Source organism: Corythoichthys intestinalis, chromosome 8 (assembly GCF_030265065.1).
Source record: "Corythoichthys intestinalis isolate RoL2023-P3 chromosome 8, ASM3026506v1, whole genome shotgun sequence".
NCBI classification, from domain to species: domain Eukaryota; kingdom Metazoa; phylum Chordata; class Actinopteri; order Syngnathiformes; family Syngnathidae; genus Corythoichthys; species Corythoichthys intestinalis.
The window spans coordinates 23,510,636-23,529,186 of NC_080402.1; the positions used below are offsets into that span (position 1 = coordinate 23,510,636).

The window sequence follows — 18,551 nt, forward strand, 5'->3', positions numbered from 1 at the left end:
TCGAGGTAGCTCTAACTGCGGAGGGGCTAACTAGCGCCTTTCACACAGGGCTTCGCTAGTAAAGTTAGCGAACGTCAGTTGGGATCTGAATTGTCGCCAGTTGGCGTTGTGACGAGTTATTTAAAGCAGAAATGTGAAGTCATTTCTTCACATGCCAAATAGGGTCACAATTAAAGTAATTAAACATTATCCAACAAATAAAGCATGAAAAAAAAATTTATATGTTGTATATTTGACAAAATAATCGCGTTTCCGAAGTTCGAGCCTGAAAGGGGACGAACCCGGAAGTGATACGTCACACCGGGAACGCGATGGCACCACCATACAAAGCCCTTCAAACAATGATTCAAACAGCGATATAAGCGATAGATCAAGCGCAAGGGAGGTATCCAAGTTTTTGAAGAGTTGGAGGAAGAAGAGGAGATTGGAATTTTATGTTATTAGCCAGACGCTAATCAGGATGCAAGCAATGTGCCTAGACTTCCTGAAATGGAATGGATACAAGACCCATCGTGATTACAACTTTGGTAAGATATTCGCTGGTATTATTTTCATGATTTGAAGATGCAGGCATTTGCACATCATGTTATGTTTTTGTCTATCTGATGACATTGTTAAAAAAAATAATAATCAGACTTCATGTTCATTTTGGCAGATCCGGCAGCTCTCGTGCATATAAAATAATAATATAAAAACGTTGGGGGGAAAGAAGGAGATGAGTCGTTGATGGCTTTCTCCACTTTATTGTGGCAACAATAAGAAAACAAAATAATAGCGGACTGCCGCCACTTTCGACCGCGAAGTTTTGCTTCTCGCTGATCTCCTCTCCTCCTACTACTCCAGCGTCTCTTAAACGGATCGTGCATAGTGTCTTATTATGAGCTTTTTGTTTACAAACGTATTGAACACATGACGTGCTGACAAATTTGTTTCTTTATTAACACATGGAGCTAACAGTACAACACGGCTCGGGGCTCTCGGCAGGAAGTGGTGTCTAATGGCGTGAGGAAATGTAGTTTTTTCACACAAGCAAACAGATTATAAAGCACCACTTCAGTGTTGTCCCGAGACTACATTTCCCATGATTCACTGCGTTACCTGCGCGCTCGCTGATTCGCTGCCAGACATTAAAACCAACACGTTTGTTGTTGTCACCTGTCAGCGGCTCTCGTACGTAAAACACAAACTAGGAAGCTATCAAGCGATCAAGTGTGTGTGTCTTACAGCAACGTGACCGTGAATTACCGAGACGCCGACCCGCTTATATGCACATCCACACCCCTTTCCCGATTGACAGTGGATTAACCCTTTCGGACAAGATCGTAGATGACGCACAATTTAAACACGCTTAACCTAGCGAACACAACAACAACTATGATCGGGGATTGCCACGAGTTAACTTTCGGCTAACGTCGCTAGCTTATACTGTTCATTCCACAACAGTTGGCAGCTCTGCTTTGACAAAGTCATCAGTCATCTATCCAAAAATCGCACTTACTTTTTGGCAAATCCTTCATCATAAGCAGACCGGTTAAGGAAGCAGGCATCTTCGAAGTGTTTGCAGCAGAGAACACTACTCAATGATGGCGTAAAATTCATTCGCTACGTGCGAACGAAAGATGTCCATTTACGTGCCCTGCTATCCTTTGGCCACTCATACAACTTTTCGTTTGATTGAGAACAAAACATCGCCACACACCGCCGTGGCATCTTACCGATAAGCAATGCAACAAACAATACTATTTTATGGCGGACTCCCTCGCACTTCTAGGTGTGACGTAATTTCCGAAGATTGCCGAAGAAAAGCATTTTTGTTGTCAAGGGCGTTCCTATGAGTTAAAGAATCTGGAAGGGTTGCGTTAAAAAAAATAACGAAAATATGCTTATAACTGTTTAGCCATTGATATCATTCAAAAACATGACTGGCCAACCTTACTTCACATTTCAGCTTTAAGGCCCCTTTGTAAAGCGCATGTTAACGATTAAAAAAATAAATAAATCATGAGCAATGAGGTAACTAGAGTGATGAACTAGTGCCTTCCATACAAGTAATGTTCAGGGCTTTGTTAGTACATTTCTGAATGGTCACCAGTTATTTTTGACAACGAGTTATTTAAGGCCCCTCTATACTCTCCGATAATTACAGAAAGGGAAGAGTTTTGCCTTGTTGTGGAGGTCGTTTCATTTGTTTAGCCATCGAGAGTTTATCAAACCGGAGAGCTCCGCTACAGGTCGCATTTGAAAGTACCCCCATTCCCGTGCTGTTCGTACACACCCCCGTTCATAAAACAGCCTACAGGTGTACTTCTGTTTATCCAGTATGATCGATCGATCGATCTATCTATCGATCGATCGATCTATCTATCACATAATAGTTAAGTGAATGGAATTTATACTGTACCTGTAAATTCATATTTTATGCTGTACAGCTGCATAATGCCTGCTTAATGCAAATGGGACATACTGTATATTTTATAATTTAGATTTTGTATAATTAGCTTCTTAATGCGTCTTATATGTTCTGATTTCAGGATAAGAGATTTAGAATTGTACATGTTAAATTAATATGTACTGTGTTTAATTCGAGATGTCTCTGGTTGCACTATGAAATGCACTTTTCCGAGCATGCCGTGTGTCTATGTTACTTTGTCACCATTTTCACCCCTAACCAGTTTGCATGCCTGTACCAATCAATTCATATTATTTAAAAAATTGAGTTTTATTTTTGTTTCATATTGCACGCTATATACAACGTTGTAAGATTAGTCACCAATTTGTATGGGCATACGTCACTATTTGTAAGATTGCCAACGGCCTCGGGGTGACAGGTATGCAATCACAGATAAGGGGGGCGGGCCGAGTAGCCGGCCATTGGGTACTGCGATTGGATAGGGATTGCTTCGGTTACAGAAATGACGATTGAGCGGCTCCTCCGTTGCCAATTCAAATGAGCAACTGTAGTTACCTCTGCAAGCATGACTGTTGATGTCACTGCTCATCTTGACATCAGCACTCATGTTTATCAGTCCATATGTTATGTTTACGCTGAAGCACTTTAGTCGAATAAATGCACACAGAACTGCAACATTGTTTTTCGTTTTGTCTTATAGATTTTACGATGAACTACCACTTGTGACTTCAGTGACAGAAAATATCTCAGTGGACCGATGTAGTAATGTAAGGGTAATAACGCCACTGTTCAGGCTAAATTTACTTTGAAGAAATGTGCCCCCCTCCAAAAAATGTAATGCCCCCCCTGTAATTTCCTTCTGCAGCCGGGTCTGCATTTTGCATAAAATCTGAGAATTTTATTGCCCTTTTAAATTGTTATACAAAATAGACAAAATAATTAATCCGGATTATATTAGGGAACGACTTTGAATTTTTAATGCCGCTACTCAAGGAGACTCATATTTGTCTAAGTGACGTGCCTGTTTTGGTTTTAGGTCGCTAGCGGCTTTGGTTTTGAAAATATTTGAATTTAATGAATTGAATTAAGGTTTTTTAAAATAGGCCCCTACGGAGCGGCCCCCTGCCCCGTTTTCCATCAACTGATAGTGAAGTCTATGGACAGCGGTAGACATCCAAACATCCATTCACAGTGAGAGCTAGCTGCACAGTGCTACAGAGTGACAGTGTGACAGCTATCACAGTGGAAACCACACTATGTTTTTTTTTCAATTTATACCATAAATGACCAGATTCTATACGTCTGTTTTTTATTTATTTTTTGATGATGACAGCCAGCAATTACAGCCACGGTCTAAATGGAAAGGCACTCAATCCACATAGATAAGGGCCCATTTCGAAGCTGTTATCTCGCTGGGTTGTAGCGATAAGTGGGAGGAGAACGTGCATGGCAGAGTTACAGTATATGAAGAAGTTCTGCATAGCAACAAACAGAAATGAATAAACGCCTTGATCTGTTTTTTTATCTTACTCAAGACAAGTGCCACATTGTTCTTCAACGCTTTCCATAAAAGCTGGGGCAGTGGCATATGTAACAGTGTTTCATTAATCTACCTTTGAATTCCACTGAAGTGTTTGTGAACAGAGGACACTAATTGTCTAAGCTCATTAAGTGGGCTTCTCCCCCCATTTTTCCTCCATGATCTACTTCAGTCTGGTCTCAGTTGCCATGTTTTAAGCTTCCTAAAAGCATCTTGAACGAAAGCATACGTTGTATTGTTGGACAACCCGATTGAACAACCCATCAGTCCTGTTCCATTACTTTTGCGCCCTTGAAAAGAGGGTAAATTAAATCAAAATGTGCTCTGTCTTGAGTTGTTTAACACATCTAGATATGAATGTCATTAAAAATATGCTTGAATTATGTTATTCATTCTGTGCAGCCTGTCAGATACCATCTTGTTCTTCAATCCACGTCTGGCGTCTATCTCGCTGTATCCAATCGATATAATGACAACAGAGGACCTGTCACCAGCTAGTTTAAAACTGCCTGCTGAGTCATTTTCTTTTGAAAAGTGAGGCAAAGAAGAAATCATTTTGTTTTCACCTACTAAAAATTGAAGTGAAGTATAATTTTATCTATTGTGGTGATAGAATTGTTTTCTATCGTTGTCATTTTGTCTGTATTGGGATTTTTTTTTGACTATTCGTCAGAGGTTTTGTTGGCTGAAAAATTGTATTTTTATTTTATCATTATTTTTTTTTAAATTTCATTAGAAGGGCCAATCCATTACAGGTGTTCCAAGGGCAAGTGCTGCAAATAAAATTTGAGATCTGGTGGGGAGTGATCAGACAAAGAAGCAATTGAATTCAAGGAAGTGATTGGCTCATTGTTTTCGTGGAACTGATGTCTGAATAAGGCAGCAGCTTTTTCCAATACAATAAAATGAAATACAGAATAGCAGTTAAAAAAAATTCTTTAACAAGTGGTCAACAACTTTTTTCTCGCCAAGGACAAGTAAATGATATAGACAAGTTTCCTGAGCGAAATATTGGCTATAAACTTCATAATGGTATTGACACGGGGTGCAGGGCCGATTAATAGGGGGCCTATCTCCGTCAAAGCTGACAGAGTGAAACACAGACAGAGCTTTTTATGTTGGAAATTCTTGTGAGTAAATGCTTAAATCCCTGAATTCTTTATAGATATGGACATAAAACAGTCTCGATTCTTGGTTAAAAGCACAAAAAAACGGCATTTAGCATTTATCTTGTGTAAATACAGTATGTCGAACATTGCTCCTCTTTAAGACACAGTGGCGCCGCCTTACCACAACAAAGAGCTTTTTACGTTAAAATTCTTGTGAATAAATGCTTAAATCCCTGAATTCTTTTTAGGTATGGACGTAAAACAGTCTCGATTCTTGGTTAAAAGCAAGAAAAAAACCAGCATTTAGCATTTATTTTACATAAATATGTCGAATGTGCTGCTCCTCTTTAAGTCACTGTGGCATTTATATATAATCAATCAGCGAATCGTATCATTTCTCTATTTACTGTAGGACTGTTTGTATTACTCTACCCACCTAATATAAAATAAATAGCACTTATACCATAGTTTAAAGGGGAAATGTGAACTAAGGTTGGCCAACCATGTTTTTGAATAATATCAATGGCTAAACAATTAAAAGCATATTTTCATTATTTTTTTTAACACAACCCTTCCAGATTCTTTGTTTAACCCATAGCAACGCCCTTGACAACGAAAATGCTTTTCTTCGGCAATCTTCGGAAATCTTCGGAAATTACGTCACACCGGGAAGTGCGAGGGAAGTCCGCCATAGAACAGTATTGTTTGTTGCATTGCTTCTCGGTAAGATGCCACGGCGGTGTGTGGCGATGTTTTGTTCTCACTCAAACGAAAAGTTGTATGAGTGGCCAAAGGATAGCAGGGCACGTAAATGGACATCTTTCGTTCGCACGAAGCGAATGAATTTCATGCCATCATCGAGTAGTGTTCTCTGCTGCAAACACTTCAAAGATGCCTGTTTCCTTAACCGGTCTGCTTATGATCAAGGATTTGCCAAAAAGTAAGTGTGGTTTTTGGATAGATGACTGATGACTTTGTCAAAGCAGAGCTGCCAACTGTTGTGGAATGAACAGTATAAGCTAGCGACCTTAGCCAAAAGTTAACTCGTGGCAATCCCCGATCATAGTTGTTGTTGCGTTCGCTAGGTTAAGCGTGTTTAAATTGTGCGTCATCCACGATCTTGTCCGAAAGGGTAAATCCACTGTCAATCGGGAAAGGGGTGTGGATGTGCACATAAGCGGGTCGGCGTCGCGGTAACTCACGGTCACGTTGCAGTAAGAGACACACACCGCCGGTGAGTTTGTGCACATTTATTTGTATTTGTATTATGTATTTCCACCTTCATGCTTCAAGCGTTGCATTGCATTTGTACGGTTCGCCGTTTGTATCACGGTGATCGCTTGATAGCCTTCTAGTTTGTGTTTCGCCGCTTCGTGAGAGCCGCTGACAGGTGACAAGTGTTGCTTTTAATGTCTGGCAGCGAATCAGTGAGCACGCAGGCCACGCAGTGAATCATGGGAAATGTAGTCTCGGGACAACACTGAAGTGGTGCTTTGTAATCTGTTCGCTTGTGTGAAAAAACTACATTTCCTCACGCCATTAGACGCCACTTTGTTTTCTTATTGTTGCCACAATAAAGTGGAGAAAGCCATCGGCGACTGTGATATAGTGGATATTATTTAGTTGTAATACGGGAGTTCACCAGTAGAGTGTACACATGTCATTTAGATGTGTTATTGTTTGTGCCTTACTCCTTCACTAAAAGAGAGAAAAGTTGTTGTTCAGAGTCACTTGGCATGAAGTTGAGTAAAGTTGTAAAAGCCAATAAAGGTGTCATGTGGGTCACTCGGTCAAGATATAACAACGACTCATCTCCTTCTTTCCCCCCAACGTTTTTATATTATTATTTTATATGCTCGAGAGCTGCCGGATCTGCCAAAATGAACATGAAGTCTGATTATTATTTTTTTTAACAATGTCATCAGATAGACAAAAACATAACATGATGTGCAAATGCCTGCATCTTCAAATCATGAAAATAATACCAGCCTATATCTTACCAAAGTTGTAATCACGATGGGTCTTGTATCCATTCCATTTCAGGAAGTCTAGGCACATTGCTTGCATCCTGATTAGCGTCTGGCTAATAACATAAAATTCCAATCTCCTCTTCTTCCTCCAACTCTTCAAAAACTTGGATACCTCCCTTGCGCTTGATCTATCGCCTATATCGCTGTTTGAATCATTGTTTGAAGGGCTTTGTATGACGGCCGTATGTATGGTGGTGCCATCGCGTTCCCGGTGTGACGTATCACTTCCGGGTTCGTCCCCTTTCAGGCTCGAACTTCAGAAACGCGATTATTTTGTCAAATATACAACATATAAATTATTTTTTCATGCTTTATTTGTTGGACAATGTTTACTTACTTTACTTGTGACCCTATTTGGCATGTGAAGAAATTACTTCACATTACTGCTTTAATGAAAAGAATCAGAATATAGGGCATAAAAGATACGCAACGCCATTTTATCACAGAAGCCCAACGTGTGCGTCATGAGCAAGATTGACGCATCAACTCTGGCAATCAGTTCTCCCGGGCACCCTAGGACAAAGAGCAGGGTGTTCTGTCCTAAAACAAGTAGCATCGGAGAACGCCCGATATCCAACTGATAACACAACTGACAAGACTCCATGAGCCCTCTTTGACGCTGAGGGGGCAGAATCCACATCCTTGACAGACAACAGTAAGTCCCAAATCCTCTTGTCCAATCCACAAAAAGACAATAATCCCAAACACACCCTTCTTCTTCCTTCTTCACACCCTTTTTCCTGCCCACGGCCCGTCCCGTGAGAGCTTTAAAAAGACTGAACATTTAGATAACAACTGTCGCTTCTCGGGGACATTTCGATTTATCTGTTGTTTTGCTGACCCTGGATCCAGCCTTGCCCCTCCGTCATCCGTTTTTGCCTTGTTTTTGACCATTGTCGACAAATAAATTGTCAACCTGTTTTCGGTGAGCTTTCTTTAAACCGTTCAAAATGGAGTGAGTACAAAGGGTTAACACCGGAGTGGACGCCCGGAGTTTGGCCTCGTATTGCGACAGGCTTAGCGACAGCCCAGAAACCTGACTGATGGGTGGGCCAAGATCCCTCCTGCAGTGTGTGCAAACCTGGTGAAAAACTACAGGAAAGGTTTGACCTCTGTAATTGCAAACAAAGGCTAGTGTACCAAATATTACCATTCATTTTCACAGGTTTCAAATACGTATTTGCAGCTGTATCACACAAATAAATTGTTTTAAAAAATCATACATTGTGATTTCTGAATTTTTCTTTTGAGATGATCTCTCTCACAGTAGACATGCACCTACAATGAAAATTTCAGACCCCTCCATGATTTCTAAGTGGGACAGCTTCCAAAATAGCAGGGTGTTCATATACTTATTTTCTTAACTGTAGCTAATATACATACAACATGTGTTGCCTTCATTATAAGGCTTTTAATTTTTTTGCGGCTACTGATATTTTTTTTGGGGTGGGGGGGTGGGGGGGGGGTGTGGTCCAATATGGCTCTTTTAACTATTTGGGTTTCGGACCCCTGGTCTAGTTATTCCATTTTTGATGAACAATCTTTTCAAAGTTCATAAGCTTTGTTTCATAAAATTGAGCATCCTAATCACAATGTATGCCCTCATTGCATATTATGGGTCTTGTGCTGATTGGAGGAAATTTGAAAAATTTCATTATTTCCTTTGAATTGATAATTTTCATATCAGTTATATATGTAGGCTTTAACCTCAAAGTGTAAACTTGCAACTTGCTTCGGAAAAAGTGAATTGTAAGAAAAAAACTGGGTTGGGATAGAGACAAGATAATTGTTTACTCCGACAACTGATGAGCAGCCACCACATCTGGCTTGCATGGGTGAACATGTTTTTTTTTTTTCTTTAATTATTATTATTTACAACCAGAGTACACAGGCCTAACTCACTAGCCTAGTGACCCCTAATGGTATCATTCGAAAGTGACATACATTACAGAAGTGTTTCAAGTCAATAGTTCCATCTAGTGTCCGTATAAAAAACATGCAGCACAGGAAATCGTGGCCATTTTCAATACTATAACTCCCACCTGGGTAAAAACCCATCTCCCAAAATTTTAAATTCATCACCAGGAACGGCTTATTTGTGGTTATTGGTGGGTAAAACATTTGTAAAATGTATTGCATTGGAGAAATCATACACATTATAGACATGGTTTTTCTAAATGTTAATTCATGTGATATTGTATAGCTATAATTTTGTTTAGAATTTCTAGAATGCCTCGCTCAATGCTCAATTCTAAAAGGACCTTTTCGCAGACGTTTCCTTTCTACAGTCATATCATTCGACGTCATAAATAAACAGAACTTAAACCACTGGCAAAATTAAAAAAAAAAAAAAAAAAAAAAAGGAAGTATAAAAAAAATGGAATCACCAGTCTTAGTGGAAGTTCACCAGAGGTGGGTAGAGTAGGCAAAAGTTTTACTCAGGTAAGAGTAGCATTACTTCGAAATAAAATTACTCCATCAGTCATCCAAAAAAAATGTACTCAAGTACAAGTAAAAAAAATATTCAGTGAAAATAATACTCAAGTAATGAATAACATTGAGTAACATTGTTAACAATGGTATTTTTTTCCTCAGCACAAGGTTATGAAGACGACTATCACCTACTACTTAGCCACATAAACCCAAAGAAATACAAAAAAAAAAAAAAAAATTAATTCCGGCAAGAGAAAAAAATTAGAAATGAAGCATCATTCGTCCAAAGACCATTAGTGCCCACTAGTGGAGAAAACACAAGTCGAAACCAAAAGAATCATAACTCCGGTTTTCCGTGGTCAATACTTTTTTTCCATTGAACAGGATTTTTATTTTTCAAAACATATTAGCACATTGCAGCATAAGGAAATATTAAGTTAAAATTAAAAATATACATTGCCCTCCATAATTATTAAAAATACACACGGTCCCAGGCTTCAACTGGGACCGTGTGCTTTGGTCAGATGAGACCAAGATTGAGCTTTTTGGCAACAAACACTCTAAGTGGGTCTGGCGTGCCACGAAAGATGCGCGTGCTGAAAAGCACCTCATACCCACTGTGAAGTATGGGGGTGGGTCAGTGATGCTGTGGGGCTGTTTCGCTTCCAAAGGCCCTGGGAACCTTGTTAGGGTGCATGGCATCATGAATGCTTTGAAATGCCAGGAAATTTTAAATCAAAATCTGTTGCCCTCTGCCCGAAAGCTGAAGATGGGTCGTCACTGGGTCTTTCAGCACGACAATGAGCCTAAACATATGGCCAAATCTACACAGAAATGGTTCACCAGACACAAAATCAAGCTCCTCCCATGGCCATCTCAGTCCCCAGACCTTGTTTTGTTGGCAAAAGGGGGTTGTACAAAGTATTAACACCAGGGTTGCTAATACGTAATTGTGACACACAAATTTGATGTCAAATATTTTTTTCTTTATGTGGGATTTTTTCCCCACTGAATGAATGCACTTGTATTGAAGGTTGTTTTTTTCAGTTTTTCCATTAAGGTCCCATTTTATTTGAATTTAAAAAAAAAACTATTAGAAGCTAAAAAAAACATCTTTTTCAGGGGTGCCAATAATTATGGAGGGCACTGTATATATTCTAAATAAAATAAAAATAAATGCAGTCCTTTAGGTGAGCGTAAACCCAAAGCCACAGCTTAACAATATCATCAGAACAAAAATATTTTCCATGAAAAGCATGTGTATGACTCGTATCATCTTTACATTATACACGCACACACACTTTCTCAACACAGACAGTTGCCAGAGAAAAAAAACACCCGGTAGACACACTAAACACGCTGGAGTTAACTCATATCTGGTGGGAAACGTTCATGATAGTGTTTATAAACATTTAATTTTGTATAAATGCGAAATCATATTTGAGGTATCGCCTCCTTGGCAGCCACCTTCTGCTAACATGTTTTACATGTCGGTTGGCCCTCCTCCTCTAAGCCGCGGTCCTGTAACTTTTCTGTAGGCACAGTATTCCCATACCAGTGATTTCGTTTTCTTCGATGGGGTGAAAAAGCTCAGGAGTTTCATCTCCTCCGGCCATCGTGTAGCACAGCTGACTGACTCAGATTGAGCAAAAACCAGTGGGGGAGGATTGAGCCTTGCAGCTGCAAGTGAGGGTTTTCTCCTGCATCTATGGTATATAAAAAATAGCTAATACCTTAGGTACAGTATGACGGAAAATTTTCGCGAAGTCTCTTTGGTGACACTGGTAGCGCCTCTGTTGTCTTTGGCCAAAAAAACAAAAAAAAAAGGAAAAATGTAATATGTAGAATAAAGTGGAAATTTTTAACGAGTGTATCCCAAAATCACAGAGCAAGAGTAGGGTTTCTTCTTCACAAATATACTCAAGTAAAAAGTATGGCTCAGTAAAACTACTCTAAGTACATTTTTTCCCAAAAAAAAAACAAAAACGTTTTTCTGTCTTTATCGTGTTTCTTGCCAGAAAGTTACCAATGGAAATGACTTTTGTGTCCTAGCGTTTGCTTTTTCCACACAATTAAAAAACTGGGTGAACAAAGCCAGAGTGGTGATTCCATCATTTTTACCAGGGGTTGTATGTCTCAACAAAGGGTAGTTTAGTCTTTCTCGCAAGTGGGAAACAGGGAATTTTAGTTGGATACAAAGCTATTCTTCTGTTGAATTTATAGCAACGAGTGAAAACATTGGTTGAGAATCTTCTGCAATTTAGTACTTAGATTTTTATCCCTGAACAAATAGTGCCAATTAAGTGAAATGGCTGCATTCATCACAGCAGACCTCTCTAACACCAGTGTAAATTTTAATCCCTGAATAAATAGGGCCAAATAAGTGAAATTACTGCATTCATCACCGCACACCTATCAGCACACTGTTTGGAAAAAAAAAACTGCATGACACTGGCATTAAATTGATTTGAAATCATTTGAATTCATCTGAACTCACAGGTAAGTTTACGGTTTCCCCAAATTGTGCACAATGCTCGAAAGAGAAAAACACAAGCCAACATGCTGTGGCTTCCCTGTGAAGATCCCAAATGATAACCAGAACTGGTCACAAAGGGCATATAAATAATGAATTTGAATTTCAAGATCAAGCACACCCAGCAATAAATAAAACACAAAATCTAGGGTTTTAAAGTTTTATAAGACTTATAAAAAAGAAAAGAACAACAGCTACCAAGGCAAGGCAAGTCAAACAAATGTATGTTTTATCTTTCTCTGTGAAGTACCAGTATTTACAAAACATGATTATATACACAGATAGTAATAACTGCGAAATGGAGGCTACATACAGTCTACCAGCTTTATAGTGATAATATATTTGATATTTACATGTTGCTGGCTAGGCTGGAACAAGAACTGACATTACGGAAACAGTAAAACGTATAATTAGCTTCAAGTATCCACCTAGTTTTCACAGAAGCTTTTGAGCTATGAAGAAAAAACAAGCCGATGGACAATAAACCAACATTGCAACACAGAACAATCACTTTTCAGAACTTTTGAATAAACTCAACACAAGTAGGAGTCTCCTATTTACACATAAAGTGATTACCAGCTTATAGGCCTATGTATATACTGTAGCATGGTTTTTATTGCTACAGCTGACAAATACACTCGAGACACAGTTCCAAATAGGACTGAAAAACTTTGATTGAGAAAATTTTAACAAACATTATGAAGCCATTCTAATTGTCTTGACAGAAATCTAAAACCTCAACTCTGGAATTTCTTGGAAAATGAACCACCACTGCAGTTAACAAGGTTAACTTAGTGATTACCTGCTAACTGGTTCCTAAAACTACTTGAAGATTAAGAATCTAAACATAATGATACAAAATCGAATACTGAGGTCAACAGCACGAGATAAAAAAGTTTTTTTTCCTTTGCCCCTCTCGAAGGAAATGCGCATGTCTATGTCGAACTTCTGGGAGTGTGGAACTCAAATCCCTCTACATATAAAAACATCAATGTACTTATTAAATGCAGCTAAAGTTCACACATTAGTGGGAGTTATCTATGTAGAACACAGTCATGGACTCTTGTACGGATAGATATCTTAACAACTGAGGTTAAAAGAAAAGAAAAAGTACCAGTAGTCAGTTCTTGAACTTTTTTCATTGAAATTTAGGACTGTGAAATTTGAAAAGTTTCATCATCAGGGGCTGCAAAAGTCCTATTTGAGACTTCTCTCAGCACACGGTGAGAGGCTGCAGCTGGCTTTCTCGCCGCTGATTCTTCTTCAGCAGTTGAATGCGATTGTGGCAATAAAACTTAATGGCCCGCCAGTCCCGCTGGTTGCTGACGAGCAAGGGGCACTTTTGGAGACAGCGCTCGCAGTCGGCCTTGGCGGGCACGCGAAGTTCATTGATGTTTTGGGTCAGGTGTTCCTCCACGGCCGCGCGCTCTGCCTCGGACCACGGCCGCTTCAGGACGCCGCGTTTGCCTGAGAGTAGATTGCAAATTTAGTGTCAAATGTATTTTTGTGTGGTCTAGATTTGTGAATCACCTGTTCATATTTGGGGGGGAACCAATATAGCAGAGGTCACGGGAACCGCGGACCTCGGTCCGGTTCCGGACCCCCAAGCCGTCTGGACCGGATCTAATTTTTTTTCTGCGGGTTCGCAGAGCGGAGGTGGGCAACAAACAAAAACCTTAGCGGTGATGCGCGTGAGCCAGCAAATGGGAGTGAAGCATTTGAAAGTTATTTTTAAAACAGCATGTCTCACACTCGCTTTCCAGACTCCGCGGAGTGACAGCCAAAAACTTGAGCCGAATGAAGTTGGAGGAAGAGGCGAAAAGGTACGACAAATGGCGTGCTCAAAACTACTCAAGATTGATGCAGAAAACAGCGTTTAAGGAGGAGAAGACCAACACATTTTTGTTCATTTTACCTGGCGGCAGCACAAGACCACTATGCCTCATCTGTTCAGAGACGGTGTTCTGCCAAAATCTGTTACATCGGCGAAACGTCTCCATTAGTCGAATTTGACACTCAAAGTACTACCGTGCGCGGTAAACTTGATTTGTTTGGATGCATACAGGCAGAACGTACTAAAAAATGCCTTGAGAAAATACTTAAATGCAGTTATACCAAATAAGGACGGTTTAAATACACTACGTGACTAATGGTAAATGGTGTTATACGTATATAGCGCTTTTCCACCTTTCAAGGCGCTCAAAGCGCTTTACACTATCTCGCCATGTGGTCAACTGCTTCAAAGCTAACACAAAAAACAACAATGGTTAAAAGTATGAGAGGGTAATACATGCAAAAAGTATTTTTGAGGCAATGAAAAGGTTCTAAAAAAACTAAATAAAAACAAAAATAGTTAGTACTCGCCGCTTCTAACAGATGTGCGCATGCGTGCGGATGCTTGCGCAAGAGGGCTGAGCGTTGTGTAGACGTTTCGCCGCGTAGTAAGGAATGGCCGAACAATGGAAGCACTTGTAAAAAGCAGCCTTAAGAAAAGGCACTATGAAACGAAGCAAAGTTTCCCTATGAACTCTGCCATCCGTTCTCAAGAAATAGCGGCGTTAAGGGCTCAATAGGATCGCTTAATTATTTATTACTAATTAATTATTATTAAATATTATTTATTACTTACTATAGATTTATTTTTTATATTTTATTTACATTTTTGAATGTTGTAATTATCAGCATGGCCACTTAAAGATCCGTTTGTATTTTTTGGAAAAAAAGAAGCATAAAAAATATTTTCGGACCCGAGATTGTTGTAATTTTTTAATTTCGGACCCAGAGGATTTTTAATTCATGACCCCTGACACTTCATTTTCATTGAAACTGTTTTCTTTGATTGAAGCAATCCTTTTTGTGTTTGAGCCATATTATGGGTAGGACATTTGTGTCTAAATCATTCAATCTCAATAAAGTTGCTTCAAATAAAAAAAAAACAATTTAAAAAAAAAAAAAAAACATTTGCAAAAATTTTTTTTTTTTTGAAAACATTTTTAAAAATTTGAAATATATTTTTTATTGAAGTGTCACTTTTTTTGAACAGAAAGAAGTTTTAAACTTTTTTATGTTCAAAAAAAGGCACTTTTTTCCGATTTTTCACCCCCGACTGAATCATTTTGACACCCCGTCGCTTCAGCTTTGAATGAGTGTAGTGTCACTCGCGGGCCGTCCACTCGACAGCCGAATAAAAAAAAATTTTTTTTGCAAATGATTTTTTAAATTTGATTAAAAATAGTTTGTTTGATTGAAGCAACTTTTAATTTGGTTGAAGCAACTTTTTTTGGGATTGAATAATAAAGACACAAATCTACCTCAATAGTTCTCCTACTTGAAAAGATCAGAGAGCCCTGTAATTGTCAACATGGGTAAACCTCAACCATGAGAGACAGAATGTGGAAAAAATAACAGTGGAAAATAAGTATTTGGTCACCTACAAACAAGCAAGATTTCTGGCTGTCAGAGAAGTCTAACTTTTTCTAACGAGGTCTAACGATGTCTAACGAGGCTCCACTCGTTACCTGTATTAATGGCACCTGTTTTAACTCATTATCGGCGGTACCTGTATTAATGGCACCTGTTTTAACTCATTATCGGTATAAAAGACATCCGTCCACAACATCAGTCAGTCACACTCCAAACTCCACTATGGCCAAGTCCAAAGAGCTGTCGAGGGACACCAGAGACAAAATTGTGGACCTGCACCAAGCTGGGAAGACTGAATCTGCAATAGGTAAAACGCTTGGTGTAAAGAAATCAACTGTGGGAGTAATTATTAGAAAATGGAAGACATAAAAGACCACTGATAATCTCCCTCAATCTGGAGCTCCATGCAAGATCTCACCCCGTGGCGTCAAAATGATAACAAGAACGGTGAGCAAAAATCCCAGAACCACACGCGGGGTCCGAGTGAGAGCTGGGACCACAGTAACATACAACAACAAACAACAACAAACAAACAATGCGCCGCCAGGGACTCAAATTCTGCACTGCCAGACGTGTGCCCCTGCTGAAGCCAGTACACGTCCAGGCCCGTCTGCGGTTCCCTAGAGAGCATTTGGATGATCCAGAAGAGGACTGGGAGAATGTGTTATGGTCAGATGAAACCAAAATAGAACTTTTTGGGTAGAAACGCAGGTTCTTGTGTTTGGAGGGGAAAGAATACTGAATTGCATCCGAAGAACACCATACTCACTGTGAAGCATGGGGGTGGAAACGTCATGCTTTGGGGCTGTTTTTCTGCAAAGAGACCAGGACGACTGATCTGTGTAAAGAAAAGAATGAATTGGGCCATGTATCGAGAGATTTTGAGTGAAAATCTCCTTCCATCAGCAAGGGCATTGGAGATGAGACGTGGCTGGGTCTTTCAGCATGACAATGATCCCAAACACATAGCCAGGGCAACAAAGGAGTGGCTTCATCAGAAGCATTTCAAGGTCCTGGAGTGGCCTAGCCAGTCTCCAGATCTCAAACCCATAGAAAATCTGTGGAGGGAGTTGAAAGTCCGTGTTGCCCAACGACAGCCCCAAAACATCACTACTCTAGAGGAGATCTGCATGGAGGAATGGGCCAAAATACCAGCAACAGTGTGTGAAAAGCTTGTGAAGAGTTACAGAAAACGTTTGGCCTCCGTTATTGCCAACAAAGTATTGAGATGAACTTTTGGAATTGACAAAATAGTTATTTTCCACCATGATTTGCAAATACATTCTTTAAAAATCAAACAATGTGATTTTTTGTTTTTTTTTCACATTCTGTCTCTCTTGGTTGAGGTTTACCCATGTTGACAATTACAGACCTCTAATATTTTCAAGTGGGAGAATAGGAATTAACTTGAGAACAATTAGTAGGTGACTAAATACTTATTTGCCCCACTGTATATCGCAACCCGGGTACTACCTGTATAAAAAAAAGTCACATCTGATTTCGATTCAAGGACCTTCATTCAATTAATATGTGCTGTATATGTACAGAAATAACAGTAGTTACATCATGTTTTATTATTTTCCTGCTGAAACTTTCAGACATTAAAATGAAACCCAATGTAAAAAATGACTATATTGACCAGTGTTTTCATTTCGGTTTCACTGGATCGTTGCTTACCCGATTTCTGTATTGATCCAGATCGATGTATCATTATGTGTGAATTGACCAATTTCGTAACAACATGGATACAGTATCAATTATTTGGACAACGATACGATAGTTGCCAATGCTACAATGTCTACCACGATTCAATTCAATAGAAGGGCCTGGTTGTGCAGATCCTAATCGAAGTATCATTACACCACTACTATACACTAGTGACCACAAGGTACTCAAATTGTATTATTTGCTGGAATTGAATTTTCTGGTCGCCAAGAAGCCAAAACGTTTGAGTAACGTCATGATTCCATATGAGTGTTGTCTTACCTGACCCTCTCCTTCGGTTTATCGGCAGTAAAGGAGGTGGGGGAGGAGGGGGAGGAGGCGGTGGCGCAATTGCGTGGGTATTTTTGAGCTTCTTGGGTCGTCCCACTCGGCCGTTGCTCTTGCCCTTCCTGACGTACAGCAGGGTAGGTGTGGGTTTCGAAGTTGGACTAAGCGTGGGTGACTCTGTCTTCTCCTTTACTTGCTCCCCTTCCGATTCGCCTTCCGAAAAAGAGTCTGCAGAGTTTCCCGACATAACTGTGAATGGTTGGAGATATGAAATACACATTAATTGGGTTGGGTACCGAAACCCGGTATCAATTTGGTGTCGTTCCGAAGCAACCAGTTGCAGTGTTGTTAGTAACGGCGTTATTTTTTCAGTAGTCTAACTACTTTTCCCATCTTTGCAACACCGTTACCGTTACTGGGGATGTGAAGGGGCGCGCTACTACAATTTGGTTGAATGAAGCGCGAATTGTCGACAGTTGATTTTGTCACATTAGATGCCTGCTTGGGAGCGAGCAGAGCAGCAGGGGGAGAAGGGAATGGGGTGGTGACGCAGTTGCAAACGTGATGAGTATTGGCTAGCTAGGTGGATCATGCCTTGCTTCACTGTACGCTCTGGCAAACACAAGTCAGCGATAATGGCGAGGGGTTACTTTACGTAATATTTAAGGATAGTGTTCTGCTTATTGTGCAGTAGGCCGAACATACAGTTTCAGAGATTTGCATTGATTAATGGTCAGTTTACATTTGTGTTTTCTCAATTGCATTGATTAATGGTCAGTTTACATTTGTGTTTTCTGAACATATTGTATGTTCATATATACAGTGTATCACAAAAGTGAGTACACCCCTCGCATTTCTGCAGATATTTAAGTACTGTAGAAAGTATAATGTGTAGAACATGAAAAGTAACGTCAATTACTTTGCTGACTAATTCCTGTTACAATGAGTTACTAAATCATACTTATTGGGAGAAGTAATTTGTAACTGTAACTAATTACTTTTTTAAAGCAAGATTAACAACACTGACTAGTGGTAATCGGACCGTAAAAACAAACAAAGGACCGTAAAAACAAACAAACTT

At 39.6% G+C, this 18,551-nt stretch overlaps 1 protein-coding gene across 2 annotated transcripts in view; it reads right to left on the minus strand.

Annotated features, from left to right (window-relative positions):
- Window positions 1-12,201: 12,201 nt before the first annotated feature.
- The window catches only part of si:dkey-117m1.4 (uncharacterized), a 28,571-nt gene continuing 22,221 nt past the window's right edge, over window positions 12,202-18,551 (minus strand). Inside the window, exons 8-10 of one of the 2 annotated variants that reach the window (XM_057843650.1) lie at window positions 17,465-17,719; window positions 13,586-13,690; window positions 13,380-13,522 (exon numbers count right to left, since the gene is read on the minus strand). In XM_057843650.1, the coding sequence (XP_057699633.1) occupies window positions 13,590-13,690; window positions 17,465-17,719 (356 nt within the window). In that variant the 3' untranslated portion in view covers window positions 13,380-13,522; window positions 13,586-13,589. Of the gene's footprint in view, window positions 13,523-13,585; window positions 13,691-17,464; window positions 17,720-18,551 lie in introns of both variants that reach the window. The other variant, XM_057843649.1, reaches the window with a different exon arrangement.